This window comes from Vespula pensylvanica, chromosome 6 (genome assembly GCF_014466175.1).
Source record: "Vespula pensylvanica isolate Volc-1 chromosome 6, ASM1446617v1, whole genome shotgun sequence".
In the NCBI taxonomy this organism is placed as follows: domain Eukaryota; kingdom Metazoa; phylum Arthropoda; class Insecta; order Hymenoptera; family Vespidae; genus Vespula; species Vespula pensylvanica.
The window spans coordinates 14,463-30,810 of NC_057690.1; the positions used below are offsets into that span (position 1 = coordinate 14,463).

The 16,348-nt window shown below is 40.8% G+C and overlaps 3 protein-coding genes and 1 long non-coding RNA gene across 5 annotated transcripts; 2 read left to right on the top strand and 2 right to left on the bottom strand.

The window, feature by feature from the left end:
- Position 1: 1 nt before the first annotated feature.
- On the top strand, positions 2–3,735 carry LOC122629784 (sphingomyelin synthase-related 1). 2 transcript variants are annotated; one of them, XM_043813559.1, is made up of 6 exons: positions 2–253; positions 1,089–1,427; positions 1,526–1,854; positions 1,964–2,107; positions 2,206–2,360; positions 2,483–3,735. In XM_043813559.1, the coding sequence occupies exons 2-6, from the start codon at positions 1,122–1,124 to the stop codon at positions 2,881–2,883; spliced, it is 1,335 nt and encodes a 444-aa protein (XP_043669494.1). In that variant the 5' UTR covers positions 2–253; positions 1,089–1,121; the 3' UTR covers positions 2,884–3,735. The 2 variants fall into 2 exon arrangements, with proteins under 2 accessions (XP_043669494.1, XP_043669495.1); XM_043813560.1 differs by having other exon boundaries at positions 73–636.
- Positions 1,305–2,382, bottom strand: LOC122629785. Its single transcript, XR_006327347.1, has 3 exons — positions 2,249–2,382; positions 1,734–2,103; positions 1,305–1,619 (listed from the first exon to the last, which is right to left on the bottom strand). It is a non-coding gene; the product is annotated as an uncharacterized LOC122629785 (long non-coding RNA).
- Positions 3,736–5,438: 1,703 nt separating the features above from the next.
- Positions 5,439–7,767, top strand: LOC122629896 (SET domain-containing protein SmydA-8-like). The gene is made up of 4 exons (XM_043813760.1): positions 5,439–6,255; positions 6,438–6,815; positions 6,939–7,277; positions 7,354–7,767. Exons 1-4 carry the CDS (start codon positions 5,831–5,833, stop codon positions 7,667–7,669), a joined length of 1,458 nt encoding a protein of 485 aa, XP_043669695.1. The 5' UTR covers positions 5,439–5,830; the 3' UTR covers positions 7,670–7,767.
- Positions 7,768–7,930: 163 nt separating this feature from the next.
- Positions 7,931–12,081, bottom strand: LOC122629895 (protein NDNF). The gene is made up of 7 exons (XM_043813759.1): positions 11,642–12,081; positions 9,773–9,903; positions 9,382–9,685; positions 9,020–9,266; positions 8,709–8,942; positions 8,382–8,537; positions 7,931–8,302 (listed from the first exon to the last, which is right to left on the bottom strand). The coding sequence occupies exons 1-7, from the start codon at positions 11,929–11,931 to the stop codon at positions 7,931–7,933; spliced, it is 1,734 nt and encodes a 577-aa protein (XP_043669694.1). The 5' UTR covers positions 11,932–12,081.
- Positions 12,082–16,348: the final 4,267 nt, after the last annotated feature.

Here is a 16,348-nt window from a genome sequence, read left to right on the forward strand (position 1 = left end):
CATGCATTGACTGTATAGGAAATAATAGGAAAGGTCTATCTATGAGTATAATATTTATGGTTTTTGTGTACTTATGACACCAACAGAGTTCAAATCAGGAAGTATAAGGAAATAAAGAATAGAGATACTATGATACGTATGATACTGGTATTAAAATACGATATCAACGATTTGATTATAGGAAAAAATAGTTCATCACTCGTATTCTGATGTTAACCCTGATTAAAATGTATTCCAGTCTTTTCTGATACAAGTACTTAAATATCCTTTTAACGACTTATGTCGGCTTATCTTGATCAAGAGCATCGTTGTACCTTAGGAATTTCGTATTCTTTTCGTTATTTCGTATAAGTCATAAATAGGTAGAGATATGATAGAGATAGGGTATGATTAAACATTTACCACTATGTATTCGCGAAGATACATATCGATACATGGTTCAAATCGAATTCGGAGTATTCTGTGTTTATTACATTCAAATCGATGATATTGCTTTGTGTAAATTGTTTACAAATAACGTCAACATATGAGCATTTCTGACAATAAAGTTATAGAAATTATACTCCAATATGTACGTTAAGCATACGAAAATACTGTGATAACGAAGCTGAGAAGTTCCAAGGCCACAGTTACATGGTGAGTGAATGTTTTACAAAATGTGTTGTTCCATAATTCCTGAGCTACGTTTTTGAACAGCCGACATGTATATACAGAGAAATACAGAGAATTATGCGTATACATAACCCCTTCATCGATGTGTATCGAACATAATTTCTTTAAACGCATTCCCCCCGCATGACTCGTAATTCAATTCGTATAAGAGCTTAGATCAATTTATCGTTTTTAACTAAGTAGTTTTTCTTTATTGGATCACCATGTAACTGAATGTGCGATGCATATAATTACTCGTTTATACTTTCTCTCCCTCTCTCTCCCTCTCTCTCTCTCTCTCTCTCTCTCTATCTCTCTCTATCTCTCTCTATCTCTCTCTATCTCTCTCTATCTTTCTCTATCTCTCTCTCTATCTCTCTCTCTCTATCTCTCCTTTTCTCTTAATGACATCAAATAATACAATATTCTTTCCGTAGAAGACAACTTTTAAAAGACATTTGATGTGATAAATGATGCCTGCGAAGAATGTAGTTGATTGGACAACCAACGATGTTGGTCTTTGGCTTATAGAAAATAAACATTCAAGTTTCTTGTCTTTATTTAAGAAGCACGATATAGATGGAAAGGTACTTCTAACTTTAAAAGAAGAAGATTTAAAACCCGTAGCGACACAAGCAAATAAAACGATAGGAGACTTAAAAAGATTGTGTATAAGTATTAAACAATTACAAAGAGACAACGTCGCGATGTTGTTCGAGTTGGGATGCGTCGATTTGTTTACAGCACCGCACTTTTATGGCCATCACAAACACGACGTCAGTATTTATTCGAATTAGCACTTGACTTTGGATTGCTTTAAAATGAATTATTTTACAAATTGTCTTATTTTACATTTTATAATTAATCACGATAGATGCCTAGCACTGGTACAAATAATGAAGGTTCCATAGAGAATGAATTTTACTCAGCTTCGGTATCGGAAGATGGACACGCATCTCACTTGCCACCTGAGATATGGAAAACCTTTATTAGTTTGGCATATTTATTTATTGTTACCTGGATTACTGCCTTCGTAATGGTAATAGTACACGATCGAGTGCCAGATATGAAAAAGTATCCACCTTTGCCAGATATATTTTTGGATAACGTTCCTCATATCCCATGGGCGTTCGACATGTGCGAAGTTACTGGCACTATACTTTTCGCCATTTGGCTTATTGTTCTTATTTTTCACAAATATAGGTAAAAATATAAGACATAAAGATTGTCTATTTTATGAGACTATCGGTCTTGGATAGAAATGCTATTCTCGACACTTTTTCATCGACTTTTCCTCTCTATCTCTTCATAGATTTATCTTGTTACGAAGATTTTTCGCCCTCTTTGGTACAGTCTTCTTATTGCGATGCGTTACAATGCTCATTACATCTCTCTCTGTACCTGGTGCACATTTACAATGCCAACCACGTAAGATGCCAGACGAAGGTTGGACTAGGTGTGAAATGTTATTATAGACGTAATTAAATATAACATAATTGAATTAAACGATAGCGCGGTCTTAATTAACATATTTCAATAACGTTCTTTATCCAGTCCTGCATACGTGGAATTATATAATAAGATCGCAATGGCTTACGTTATCTGGCGTGGTGCCGGTATGTCCATACAAGGTGTTAGAACTTGCGGCGACTACATGTTTAGCGGGCATACGGTCACATTAACCATGTTGAATTTTTTTATCACTGAATGTGAGTATGAATTCGAATATATATAATAGTATTAAACTTCTTTTATTTTATATATAAGAGAAAAAGTAATGAGTGCTAGAAAGATTGGCTGTCTCTTTTAATTTTCTTTTTTCCTTTTTCAGATACTCCAAGACAGCTCTACTTTCTGCATACTTTTACATGGATGCTTAATATGTTTGGTATTTTTTTCATCTTGGCCGCTCACGAACATTATTCCATCGATGTGTTTGTAGCGTTTTATATAACTTCGCGATTATTTTTATATTATCATACCTTGGCCAATAATCAAGCACTGATGCAACGTGACTCGAACAGAACTAGAATATGGTTTCCACTTTTTAGTTTCTTCGAATCTTCTGTGGATGGAATCGTACCAAACGAATATGAGTCTCCATCATTGATCATTTATAATCTAGTTTGTAGAGGGAAAGATATCTGCAACTTTATACGATCGTTTATTTACTTTCGAAAGCCGCGGAGTAACGTAAATGGTAACATAAACAGCACAAAAAAGGAACATTAACAATTTTAATGTTTTGCTCAAAATTGGTTAACGTGTTGAAGTTTGTCAATATAAAATCAAATGGAAATATTTAATTTTGATGAAATTAACAACTCGAAGATGATTTATCTTTTATCAAATCGATAAAGTGGATGCACCGATTTTTCACTTGTAAATATCTTTAAAGTGCGTCAATCTAATCACATTTAAAAAGTATTTCTTTTAATTAATACCATATTAATTGTTGGCTGTTACTTTATATTAATTCGGCATCTAAAATAATATTCATTGTTCTATCATTACTATCTATATATTGAATTATTACGTTTTATTTGGTAACTTTACATTTTTTGTTCAAGTAAGAGTACAATTTATGGAAAAAATGCTTTATTTTAGAAACTCAAAATTCTATGAATAAATTCTATGAAAATATTATAATATGAAAAAAAGAAGGAGGAGAGGCAGGGTGCACAATTTTGTTAACGCATTAATAATTCTTCTTCCATCGTTTATATTAATTCGATAAGTTTGTACCAATGAAATCCGAAAAATTTAATTGGGCGACTAACGATTCATTTGTTTCGTTATCTATTAGGAAAAAAAGAAAAGAACAAAAAAAAAAAAATAAAAGAAAAAAGCAAAAAAAGAGAAAGTAACATAATTAACGTAAGAACAAGGTGGAGCTTCGTAATGTATTAGTATGAAATGCAACGGAGATAAATAACGGGATTGTACAAAGTACCGATACTATACTAGAGTTTATACACATAGATTGTTTTATACGAAAGGATGTAGAAGAGAATTGCGTGATAGTAAGAATTACACACGCGCGCGCGTGTTTGTATGTGTATATATATATGTGTGTGTGTGTGTGTATGTATATATATATATATATATTGTATATATTGTATATATGTATATGTATATAATATGTGTATATATATATATATATATGTATGTACATTTTTATTATCAAGAAGGTAATTAATAATTTATCGTTATATATAATTGATTGATTATTATCAATTATAGGGCATTTAGGACACGAAGATGCAACCGGTAGTAAATTGAAGGTTACTGCTGTTGGCTGGCCTGATTATTTATTGATAGATAAAAAGAATAAAACTTGAACTAAGTGATTTACAAAGATCGCGTCGATATATTTTTTTACGTTTTAAAGAGAAAAAAGAAAATAGAAAAAATTTTGTTCTTTTATTAAAGCAAATAACGTATATTCGTTAAGTAATTTTACTATCCCTTCTAGAAAGTAATCGGAATGGCAGGCAACGGGCTGTCTTATCTGGGCCTAAACGTAGCTTTTATACCGATACAGATTCATTACGATATGCGGATTACAGTTTGACCAATATTATTACAAATATGTATAAACGTTACATCGTAACGTGGCATACAAGCACACAGATTTGTACGATTATGCAAGTATGAATATAGGAGTTAATCAAAGAGGCTATTCGTAAACGAAAATAACATTTTATATTTAAGTTTTGCTATCGAATCGTGCACGAAACGAGGAACATGCGTGTGTATATACACGGACGTTAATATACACATATATGTAGATATTTAATATATCGTTAATTACGTATATGTGTATTAATAGAATTAAAAGGGTAGTAAATGGCGCATCAGAAACAGCAGCGCGAGTTTTGACAGATATAATGCCAACTTTTTTATTTATTAAATAGATCGTTATTTTTTGTATAAAAGTTATATCGATAAGAAAGGACTGAAATATCTCATCGTATATTTTATTCGTTATCGTCGTTGGTCTGAACTTTATTTAAACGCACGTACATCTTGCGTTAAATTCATATGAATAAAATATATATACTTCTATATCTCAGTTATAGGTAGATCTTCATAAAACTGAAGAAGAACGTAAATACCAAAGTACTTGTTAAATTATTATTTTATCGTTTTGAAAAAGAAAGAGAAATATATCATTAATTAATAGTACGTACGTCGTAAGCATTAAAAAAAAAAAAAAAAAAAAAAAAAAAAAAAAAAAAAAAAAAAAAAAAAATAGAAAAGGAACAATGTGAGAAATATAAAAGGAATAATACATGTATATAAATATAGGTTGTGAAAATACAATATTCGAATTTCGCAGGACGCGCCTGCGAACCAAGGGGTTACGATATTTCCATAATTTTCATTTTCAAACGAATATATGTATATACGTATAAATATAGATGTATAATTTTCTATAAATAATTTTAATACAAGGTTATAGAATTTAAGTGAGATTTTCTTGTTCTTATGATAACGATATTTTCACGATGTTTTCACGATATTTTCACGACATTTTCACGATCGGGCGAGTTAGATTTTATAACGTTGTCGAATGTTGGAATAAAGACTACTTTTCAAAAATTTTGTTTCGATCTTATTCCATTATAATTTTGAACTGGAATCATTCGAAAAGCCATCGATGAAGAAGAGACGGAGCCTTTGTCCGATGGTATATATATCGGCCTACTAATAGTATATTTGAAATATACTATTAGTATAGCTCAAATAGTCGACGTTTATACGAGATATTGGATACGACTACGATAAGGATGGTAGCGTTATACCAGTTTACTAGTTACAACTAAAATAGTCTCTTTCGCTGGCGTAGATATCTATAATTAAACGTTGGAAGTGACGTATGGCACGGTGCTATTCGCAGTGGTAGTTCTCTAGTTTGATAGTTCTTACCGAGCACGTTGGTTCATACGCGCGCTTCGTTCTCATAGCTCTTTCGTCGGAGAAAAAGAGAAAAGAGAAATTGAATGAAAGATTATCTTATAGATAGCTATTAGCGACATGTAGATGGATAGAATAGACATATATAAATAGAACTGGGACGAGGGAAAATCCATCGACTTTGCGTGCATTTGTGATTTCTGTAAAATCGTTTGGAACGATCGTTAATTATCGCTAGTTCGTCGATTCGAGCAATTCGATGGAGGGGAATCCAGAGGACGGAGAATGTCCGGTATGCGGTAAGCGGGCTCGGCTGAAATGCAGCGGCTGCAAGCGCAGCTTTTATTGTAGCAAGGAACACCAAAAGGAGGACTGGCCGCGACACAAATCGACCTGCCACGCCTGGGAGATCGAGGAAAACGAAGAGGTAGGAAGATATTTAGCGGCAAGGAGGGATCTAACGAGCGGTGAGCCGATCATTTCGGAAGTGCCACTCGTTTGGGGAGCCGCACCTCATACGTCTTGCAGGGTGTGCGTCGGTTGCGGTCAACGTTGCGAGGATGTCGAAACGAGATGCGTCAAGTGCTTCTGGCCTTCCTGCTCTACGGACTGCGACGCTCTCTTGGCTAAAGACGGCCACGAGTTGGAATGTGCCCTTCTTGCAAAAACCAGAATCTTTCCCAGGTGAAAAACGGCTTTGACGTGCCTACTAGAAACGTTATCCGTAGAATACAAGTATATATCGCTTATAACGTATATTACCACCTATATACGATAGTATATTAAAGTACCGTTAGTATCGATCGATCGATCTTCCTCTTCTTTCGTCTCTTTTTCCATTGCCGTATTTCCGTCGTCTTTCGCAGATGCGACGTTTTGCTAGCGATAAGAATGCTGATACTTTGGAAGACAAAGTCGAAGCGTTGGAAATTATTGGAAAAGCTACAGAGTCACGAAGATTCTCGCGGCTCTGGGACCGACGCGTACGAAGAGGTGCAAGAGGTAGCGAATCATCTTGGACCGCTTATCGCGGTCGATCCTTCCTGCGCTAAGATATTGCCTAAAATTTGTGGACTCATCGATGTGAACGCGCTAGAAACACTACCGCCAGAAGGTTCCGTCGCTATTTATCGTACGGCTTGTCTTTTGGAACACCGTTGTTTACCAAACACACGGCACTTTTTCACTTTGAACGAGAAAGGTAGACCGATCATCACCGTGCTGGCTGTTACTTCGATTAAAAAGTAGGTAAACGCGCGATCTGAGAGATCTTGATTCGAAGGATTCGATTACGATTGCGGCTACGATTGCGACTACGATAACGATTACGATTACTGGCATAGACATTGACGGATATTATTTTTAAGGGGCGAACACTTGAGTACGAGCTATACTCACGCACTTTGGTCGACGAGAGCGAGGAGGCGACACTTGCTCGCGACCAAATATTTTTCTTGTTCCTGCGAACGATGCGCCGATCCAACGGAACTGGGGACGCATCTTGGTACTCTGAAATGTCCTTACGACGACGGTGGATTTATTCTTCCGAGAGATCCGTTAGATTTTGAAACGGAATGGTCCTGCGATACGTGCAAAGGTACTCTTCGGTCCTCGGAAGTCGCTCAATTAATGGACAGACTCGAGGAAGAAGTCGAAGAGGCAATGAGGACCCCTAACAAGACCGTCCTTTCCGATCTTCTTTCTCGGTGAGTGCTTCTTGCTCGATTACGCTTTTTCTTCTCCTATCATGAAATAGTCGTATGATCGTATCCATATTTTCAGGCTTCGCGGTCTTCTACATCCAGGCCATCAACATTGCATATCTCTCGGACATTCTTTGATACAATTATTACCGTCGAACGATCCACAAAAATTCGAGCTTTGCAATCTTATAATGAATACCGTCGCCTTGGTAGATCCGTACTGCGCGCGACTGACACTCTACGCCGCCATTACTTTACGAGAACTCGCTAATTGTCCAGGACAAGACAAGAAGGCACACTTGTCGAAAGCCATGACTTTGTTGATGCCAGAGCCTGCGAAAAGTCCTGGCGCTAAATTACTACGACTGATAAAGTTCGAATTAGAATATCTTTGATGGATGATCCTATGCAATCCTATGCGTAATCCTATGTAATCCTAAAATATTAGGTTTGAAGGGAAACGTAAATCGATTAAAAAGAAGATCAAGCGGAATACGAATCAGTATGAATTTTATTTTATGTTATTTTTATGAATAGACTTACATATATACGTTCAAATAGAATCCCTCGATAAATCCAAAATCGATATCCTAAAACTGTGAATGTGAACGATTTAGTCGTTAAACGTATCAAATGACAAGTAGGTACTACAGTTGTCATGGACGCAGACAGGTACGTTTCGTGCGTACGCCTAAAAGAGGATACGACAAGGATCGACCTTTGAGCTGGGCCGTGATTTGTAAAAGATATGCCTTTCCGGGCTGCAGTCTTTTGAGAGTAAACGGAAGGGCTCTGTCTTTCGGGGTGTTCCCTCTTTCTTCACAGACCTCGAACGTATACTCGGATCGACGACGACGATGGAGACCGCACTGATCGGGTACGTTAGTAACGCTGGCCAAAGTTGTGGAATCTTTCAATTCTCTCACGAGAATGCAATATTTCGCAGCACCGGCAGGCTCTACACCTATCGTCACCTCGTCGCAACTTCTCAAGGAGCGATATTCGCGTGGCGTGCTCCTCGACGGTACCTGACGGAACGAAGCAAGTAAATTTATACATATGTAGTTTGAGGAGAAATCGGTTGAAGATCGAGAGAGATGGAGCTACCTGCGGATAAATCGTCGAAGACTCCTGCGTAACGAGCACTTTGATCGCCGAGACTCGCGCTAATTCCTGCGGTGTAGCCGATATGCGTAGAATATAAGTTTTCCCCGAGGGCAGTACAGGTACTCGCAAAGACGCATATCCCACCACTTCTTTTTCCTATAAATTGTAAAGTCGTAAAATAAACGCGCGCGCATAGAGAGGGTGAGAGCGAGAGAGAGAGAGAGAGAGAGAGAGAGAGAGAGAGAGAGAGAGAGACGCACCACTAGAAGAAAAGAAAAAAGATGCATCGACAGGCGCGCGCGCATCATTTTTGTGAGTATGAATTACCCGCAGTATTCCTGGAGCGCTTAGCTTGGCCTTGACTATTCCACCGCCGCAAGGAAGAATATGGAAGATACTCGATGCGTTCTCCGGTGGGCGATACCGGAAATTGACAAAACCATCGGTTTTTCTCAAACTCACGGTGGCGTAACGTCCCGTATGTAGCATCAATTCCGGCGTTTTTCGAAATCGGATGGCGTCGGTGGCGAGTTTATTCGAAACGTTATTACGCATGTTAACCTGCAAACAAAAATAATATCGTAAGAATCATCTAGTTATCGTTAGCTGAACTATATTGTCGCTTTCTCCGAACCGACCACATATAGAGTAAAGTTGTACGTAGTGTCGAACTTCATTCTGTGAAGAGTCAACTTGGTTTGTCGTACGCAATGAACCCCTTCCGGGACACCCCGATATTGATGCTCTCTGTTGCTCGAGGAACTTCCCTTACCGGTGTACGAATGAACGGTGAGAAAGTTTTGTGCGGCGCAAAGCGTCGAAGGATGGGCTTGAGTTCCCGATGTAACGGCCAAACAATAGTTGGATAGGTGCGGATCTACGTGGCTACAAGAAAATAAAGACTAAACTCAATGCTAAAGTAAAGGTAAACGATCGTTCGTCCGTCTCTAACGATTGAATCCATCTCTCTTTGGGGTTAAGTCTACTAAAGTTCACCTACCTTTTGTTCCAAGATATGGTTAGCCGACGTTTGCTTCTTCTCTGTTGAAATCTTAAAGAACGCTGACGATTCTCTTTTTCGCTCGCATAAAATCCTGGCAGATGATTCATGGCGTTGGACGTTGCATACAACAGTACGGTGCTCGGATCTGATTTTTCGACTTTCCTACCTCGTAATGATTTGATTTCGAACCAGTATAAACCAGCGCGCGTTCGCGCTATCGTAAAATTCTGGTCCTCTGCTCCTTCGTACGTAAACAAAGGCGATCCTGGTTTGAGAGTCTTCACCGGCCATCGAGTCTGATCTACTTGTCGATGCGTATAATGCGTGTGAATGAAGAAAAATAAAAAATGTCACTAGAGATCTATGTTTTTAACTAATTCAAACTCACATTTTGCTCCTTCCAATTCTAGATCGTTTTCAGGTGGCTCCACGTAACTGACCGTCCACGATATCGGACCGTTGCAGGGACTGACGAGTAACGTGAGAGGTGGACCTTCTCGCGGGTTCAGATAATAAAACCTACAATAATATTATCTGGATCCAGTATAACTAATCTTGTTCCAGGTGCGTTACTATCGAACAAGTAGGTACTATCGAAGGAAAGTGAGATCGTAAAAAAAGGATACTCACACGTGCGTTCAGTTGCGGTCGATACCGCGAAGCACGTAACGTATATAAAATAGGTAAAACGCGAATGTTGCTATATTTAGTCAGTTCGTTTGATCACGTAGTTCGTACGGTCAACGGCAACGGCACCGGCAACGGCAATGGCAACGGCACGCTCGGATCACATCGGTTAAGTTTACGCCTCGACGATGCCAGCCTTCTCTTTCACCCTTTCCATCCTTCGGCCTGCACGCGCGTCGGATGGGCGTCGGGACGTTGTCGCCACCGCACGTGCTCGCACGCGCTCGCAAGCGCTCTCTTTCTCTCTCTCTCTCTCTCTCGCTTTCTCTCTCTCTCTTCCTTACATTCCCCTCGCTTGCTAGGCGCAGTTGCCTCTGCCGCTGCCAGTGAGACGGCTATTGTAAAATTAGCGTCGGGACACAATGCCGGCGTCGCGGCGTCTGGGGTCGCGGCAGCCACGACCCCCGTGATCTAAATTCGGCCACCGGAGCCGCGTCGCGTACCCGCGGGATCTTCCAATTGATTCTGTCATTCGACTTCGTTCAAGGACCGCGAACGTCTCCCGTCTTTCCTTGCGTTTGATACAGATCAACGAGAGATTAACAGATACAATTTGCAATCCCTTCGAGATTTTACTTCCCTTATAGGAAAATACAATAAACATATATATTATTGCTTTCTTCGAAAAATCTATTCCATACGTAGTCTTACGTTTTGCCGAGAAGTCTTGAAAAAATCCTTAGATATATACCAGCACAGCAGTGCCGTCGTAGCCGCTTTTCGTGGAAACCATCCGATAGTAGAACTTTTATGGTGCGTATCGTCGCGACGCGAACATAACTACTTCTCCCTTCACGGATCGCGACAATTTGCTCTCCTCGAATAGGGCCTCTATCCGAGAGGAGAGACTAACCGCCGTCGTTTAAATAGACACACTCTCTTAAGAATCTGATTGCTAAATCGATCCTTCCTTTTTACATGCTTTCGTTTACGCGTGAACAAATAATTATACTCCAAGATCCGACCTCTCTCCTCTCTCGTAACCTTTCTCATCGAGTAACATGTTCAAAGAATAGTATTACCACGAAGAACAGGCAATGGATTTATTTTCCTAAGATACATGCGATCATATTCCATAACCACCTGATATTGAGCCACGCTTATTTACGTTCGCGGTTAAAAGTCCATTAGTTGAGTTAAACGCAATCCTCGCGTATGTTAAAGAGAACAAATAGAGAGATGACTTATGTCACTAATAATGAAACGAATGAAGAATCATATTATATTTATAGTTTTTCTGGTATTATATGTGAAATTTAGTAAGTGATTCGTGGTACGAAGGGATAAACGTACGAAAGTTTATGCGTGCCAATGTGTCTTGTAAGTGCAAAAAGTTCGATTATAACGAATATTAATCTTTTTGCTCTTTTCATTTCCCACGAAGGATGCAAAAATAACCGCGATCCTTTGTATCTTCCTCTTTGTTTCATTCTCTCTTTGTTTCGCGAGAAAAAAAGTCAAGAGGATGTAATTGGGAATATATTCGATCACCGATAATAAAGAAGCTAAATAAAAATATCTATATTCAAAACTGATCCGTCATTGTACGTATAAAATGTGGAATGCTCACTGCGACACATTGCCCGGTCGAAGGGTGGCAGGTATCTGGTACTCGGGGTGCAACACGCCGGTCCTGTTGAATTCTTGCGCGCGCGTCGGTCTCTCGGCGCCAAAGGGTCTCGGACTGCCTACAGTTCTGCGGGTCTGATAGGACTGCTCCTCTTGTTCCTGCTCCTGCTGTTGCCGCTGTTGCTGCTGTGGTTGAAAGAATTTCTCGCAAAAGGCGCATCCGGTGCAATAAGACGCACAAAGTGACGCGACTAAGAGAAGAAAGAGGAGTCGCGAACGGTAAGACGACATCGTGACTATTGAGAACAGGACGGTGTCAAAGGATTTTATAAAAGGAAGGAGGAAGATCGGGGAGAAGTAGGAATAGTATCGCGAAGATAGGAGAAGAGGATGGGGAGTAAAAGGGAGGATAGCGACGACGACGACGACGACGACGACGACGACGACGACGACGACGACGACGACGACGACGACGACGACGACGACGACGACGACGGCGACGACGACGACGACGACGACGACGGCGACGACGACGACGACGACGACGACGACGGCGGCGACGACGACGACGACGACGACGACGACGGCGGCGACGACGACGACGACGACGACGACGACGGCGGCGACGACGACGACGACGACGACGACGACGACGACGACGACGACATCCGCCGTCCAGTGGCGAACGAGTTCGACTGTGTGTCGAGCGACTGTAGACGGCAGAGACGACAGCAGGCTGCCAGCAGAGCTGCCAGTGAAGCTGCCGCTTAGGAAAGTACGCCGAGACGAAACGAAATAACCCCTCTTCGTTTCCTATACAGCCGACGACTTCGTGTTTGCCCCGTCTTCTAGAAGGAACCCTCATCCTCTTCTCCCCACCTTTACCACCACTACCGTCCCTCATTCGACTCCCTTCCCCCATCCCGCCCTTACGCTCTCTTCCTTCGTTTTTTCCTCCCTCAACTGACCTTTGCAATAAGCTTCATGCCCTTTTTTATCTCTCGTATATTAAAGTTAAGGCGTTCTATTTTCCCGAAGAATTGTCGATACTTTTAACAAAAAAAATGCTGTCGTTATCATCTTTGACCGTTTCTTATGTTGTCCTGAATATTTTTTCTTTCATTGCACAAATCGCATTGCAAAATATATCGAGATATATTCAACAGGCGATCCTTTAATATTATTCAAGCTCGATGTTTGCTGCTTGTTCATATAGAAAATGTTAAAAGTATCGCGATTCTCTGTATAACGCTAGCACGCACGCGTACTGTATATGCCACGCGATAGCCCTTTGGAAGAAGAAAAAAGCTAATTATTGGCACGTAAGGCAGTCAGTAACGTCGGCTGCATAAGGTAAAGCAAGGCGGATGGACGTCACCACGGACGTCAAACGGCCTTCCTGTTTCATGCGGCGCGAGGAAAGAAGAAGCCGATATGGCGCGAAGATCGCGTAGAAAGGGAAGTTAGTATACGGTAAGGCGCGTTGTATCATGGACCAACGATGGGACGATGATGACAGCAGGTCTGGCGGGTGGCAGGCCAATAAATCATGGCCTGCAGTGTGGGAACCTCCGACTATATGCTCCACGTGTGCAGGATACACCATCGGTAAAACCTTATTCCCGAAGCGAATCTCGCTACGCGCCCATCCGTCTGCGCATACCCGACGCGCGTCTTCGATGTGTGCGCATCGCGCGCGCGATTTTACTTCTCCGATTCTCTTATCCGTATTCTTCTACAACTTTTTCGTTGAAACGCTAATATCTGAGAAATTAAACAATATTACTAGAGATTTTCGAAATGAACGATTCGGAACTAGGCGTGGAAGAAAAAGAACGTTTCTTTTTCTTTATTCGTCACGTTGTCGTCGAAGGTGCAAAAATATAAAATGGGAACTAAGGATAGAGAAACCGCATGTTCTCTGATCCCAACGGATGACTGCAGAAAGACCGTTTGTTTCTTCCCCTCGGTTGAACGTCGGCGCCTCGAATGTCGGCTCCGATGATCCATCGGGTATCGAGTTTACACCCGACTCTATCTCTCTCTCCCTCTCTCTCTCTCTCTCTCTCTCTCGAATAGCCTGCTCTTTCTCTCTCCCTCTTTAGTTCTAGTCACGCGAAGACCTACTCCGTTTTACCTCTTTGCCACCTTGCGATACTGACCCTGCCTTCTCCGAGAGCGACACCTTCCAAGTGTAACGCGGTCCAAGTGTCACCGTATAAACCAGGCAAGAAATTTTCAGCCAGCCACGACAGCGAGCTGTCCCTCCTGGCTACTCCGATGTCGCGCCGGCAACTTGAGATCTTCTTCGACGCGTGTAGATCGAGCGCGTACACGTACCTACTGCGAGTAAACCGTTGCGAGCTTTCATCATCATTATACGCGATGTTGATCCGTCGGTGCCCTACGAAACCAAGGAAATTCGTAGATTTAACATCGCGATCAGATATTATGTACCTATTTTCGATACCTTACCTATCATACTTTTGGAGAAAAGATTGTATGTAGGTATGTCCCCAAGTTTCACGATAAAATCGATGCATAGAATCTTCGTCGTTGCTTCTCTTTCTCCCCCTCCTGGGATTCTGATCTTTTGGTTGAACCGGCGTATTACTTATTTATTAGGACCGTACCCGGGTGGTCCGCGACATGACGGAATCGATTACGCGAGTTCGCGGAACTGGCCTTCCGCTCGAACCCCTTCGGAATTATGCTTCCACTCCTTCGAATTCGGCGTTCCTCAACCTCCTTCTATGTTGTCGCTCTTCTTCGTTTCCCCGTCTCTCTTCTTTCCCCTTTCGCTCCCTCCCCACCCCCCGCCCCCATCTCCCCCCTCACTCTTCTTCCCTCGCTCTCCTCTTACTTCTCGCTCCTTCTGCCAAATCGCTCCTTCTTTTTTGTTTGCACGCTTTTCGTCTCTCGAACTCTTTCTCTTTACCTTTCTAGCTCTATCCCCTGCATCGTCCATCTTCTTCTCCTTACCTTTCTGCTTATTATGTAATCAGAATAACAATAATTGCTTCGGAACTGCTTCGACTGCTCATCAATCCGTGTGACGTCTGGTTGCCCGCGGCTACGTATAGGCTTCGATCGTTTGCCGCTTTCTCAAGATCTCTCTCTCTCTCTCTCTCTCTCTCTCTCTCTCTCTCTCTCTCTCTCTCTCTCTCTCTCTCTCTCTCTCTCTCTCTCTCTCTCTCTCTCTGCGTACGATTTCAGGGATGAGAACAAAAATATATTTGCGTTGCTATCAACTTCGATATTATCACTTCAATTCTTGGAAATTACCTCATTTTTCTGATAATTTCTCATCTATTCCTTTACTATTGAAACTAAATCGTAATCTAATCGATCGCACAATATACCGAGTCGATTCAGTCGTTTAACTAGAGTGCTATATAGAGTGCATATATATATATATACATATATATATATACATATATATATATACATATACACATATATCGCGTTATACGTATTTGGATGCGTCATTCAAAGCCTTCGCTTTTATTGCGAGTTTCAACGGCGACGCCTTCGAAACTTGCAGCGATCCTTTCGACCGCAAGAAAGATTCATCGAAGCACATACTAAGAAGGTTCAGGAAATAATAAATATCGTTAGTTGCAATTGTATGTACAGTTTTTATTTGGGTTAATATAGTAATTCTCCATATCAGGGCAGGCAAATACGATTGGGTCGTCTTATGCGTTAACGTTCCGATGCCTCGTACGAGAGCGTACGTCAGTTCAAAGAGCGAACATGGGGGGTACAAAGGTAGCTAGCCTCGTCCTAGCCTCGTGATTGCGCATTCACACTCTTCTAAGATAAGTACTGCATTTGTTTCTTCTTTAATCTCCCCGTAAATACTCTTGTCTAATTTAATTACGTACGTAATAATTCGATTAATCAATAAATCCGTAATAAATCCGTATAAACGTTTGAATCGTGTGCGTGAGTGAACTAGTGGCGCCGATGTCTGTCGTAGACATCGACTAGGAAGTCTCTGTAGTAACCAGCGGTAAACGTATCACAAGTTATGTAGCAAGTTTATTTATTCGTCATCGGAATGCGAGCGTTCGATGCTCGAGGTAAGTGCCTTTTCCTTTTCCTCTTCTTTTTCTCTCTCTTTCTCTCGCTTTCTCACTCTCGTTTTTGCTCTTGCTCTTTCTACCTTTCTCTCTCTCCTTAATCACGACTTTAAATTTTGCAGATGAGAAAGACGAATTGGACGACGGCATGTTTTTACTATAAAGTTCTTCTCTTTCTCTCGAGCTCGCAAGTTTAAAAGTGCGAGGATAATGTTAATAAAGCGCACGCGCACACGTCGAACCTCGAACGCTCGTCTTTATTGTATGTAGTATATAGCATAACACAACGTCGCGACGCTTGTCGTCTCTTCTTCGTTCATCAATGACTCGTTGATGGGACGACGCGCATTTTCTACGTTCGCTGTGATCGCTTAGATAATCGTTATTGTATATCAAACTTTATAAACTGTAATATAATGTAAACCTGTAAAAAATATACTGGGTGGCGGCGGCTCTGTATAATATAATAAGTAGTATTATAGTTGTTATGGTACAATTGTAATTAGTATAAATATATCATTATGTTATATATTGCGACGTATGTTTTCATTTCTTCGGTTTTTTCTTTCCTTCGTCGACCGATTCTCTCTTTTCTATCTTTCTCGTTCGCTCTCTCTCTCTCT

Excerpts from the sequence above, each read along its gene's own strand:
- LOC122629895 (XM_043813759.1), bottom strand. The coding sequence starts at position 11,931 with ATGTCGTCTTACCGTTCGCGACTCCTCTTTCTTCTCTTAGTCGCGTCA. Across the intron at positions 9,904-11,641 it reads CGACCGGGCAATGTGTCGCA|GTTTTATTATCTGAACCCGC; the intron begins GTGAGCATTCCA and ends ATATTATTGTAG. Across the intron at positions 8,943-9,019 it reads ACAACTTTACTCTATATGTG|GTTAACATGCGTAATAACGT; the intron begins GTCGGTTCGGAG and ends TTTTGTTTGCAG.
- LOC122629784 (XM_043813559.1), top strand. The coding sequence starts at position 1,122 with ATGATGCCTGCGAAGAATGTAGTTGATTGGACAACCAACGATGTTGGT. Across the intron at positions 2,108-2,205 it reads CCAGACGAAGGTTGGACTAG|TCCTGCATACGTGGAATTAT; the intron begins GTGTGAAATGTT and ends TTCTTTATCCAG. Across the intron at positions 2,361-2,482 it reads GAATTTTTTTATCACTGAAT|ATACTCCAAGACAGCTCTAC; the intron begins GTGAGTATGAAT and ends TTCCTTTTTCAG.
- LOC122629896 (XM_043813760.1), top strand. The coding sequence starts at position 5,831 with ATGGAGGGGAATCCAGAGGACGGAGAATGTCCGGTATGCGGTAAGCGG. Across the intron at positions 6,256-6,437 it reads AAAACCAGAATCTTTCCCAG|ATGCGACGTTTTGCTAGCGA; the intron begins GTGAAAAACGGC and ends CGTCTTTCGCAG. Across the intron at positions 6,816-6,938 it reads GCTGTTACTTCGATTAAAAA|GGGCGAACACTTGAGTACGA; the intron begins GTAGGTAAACGC and ends ATTATTTTTAAG.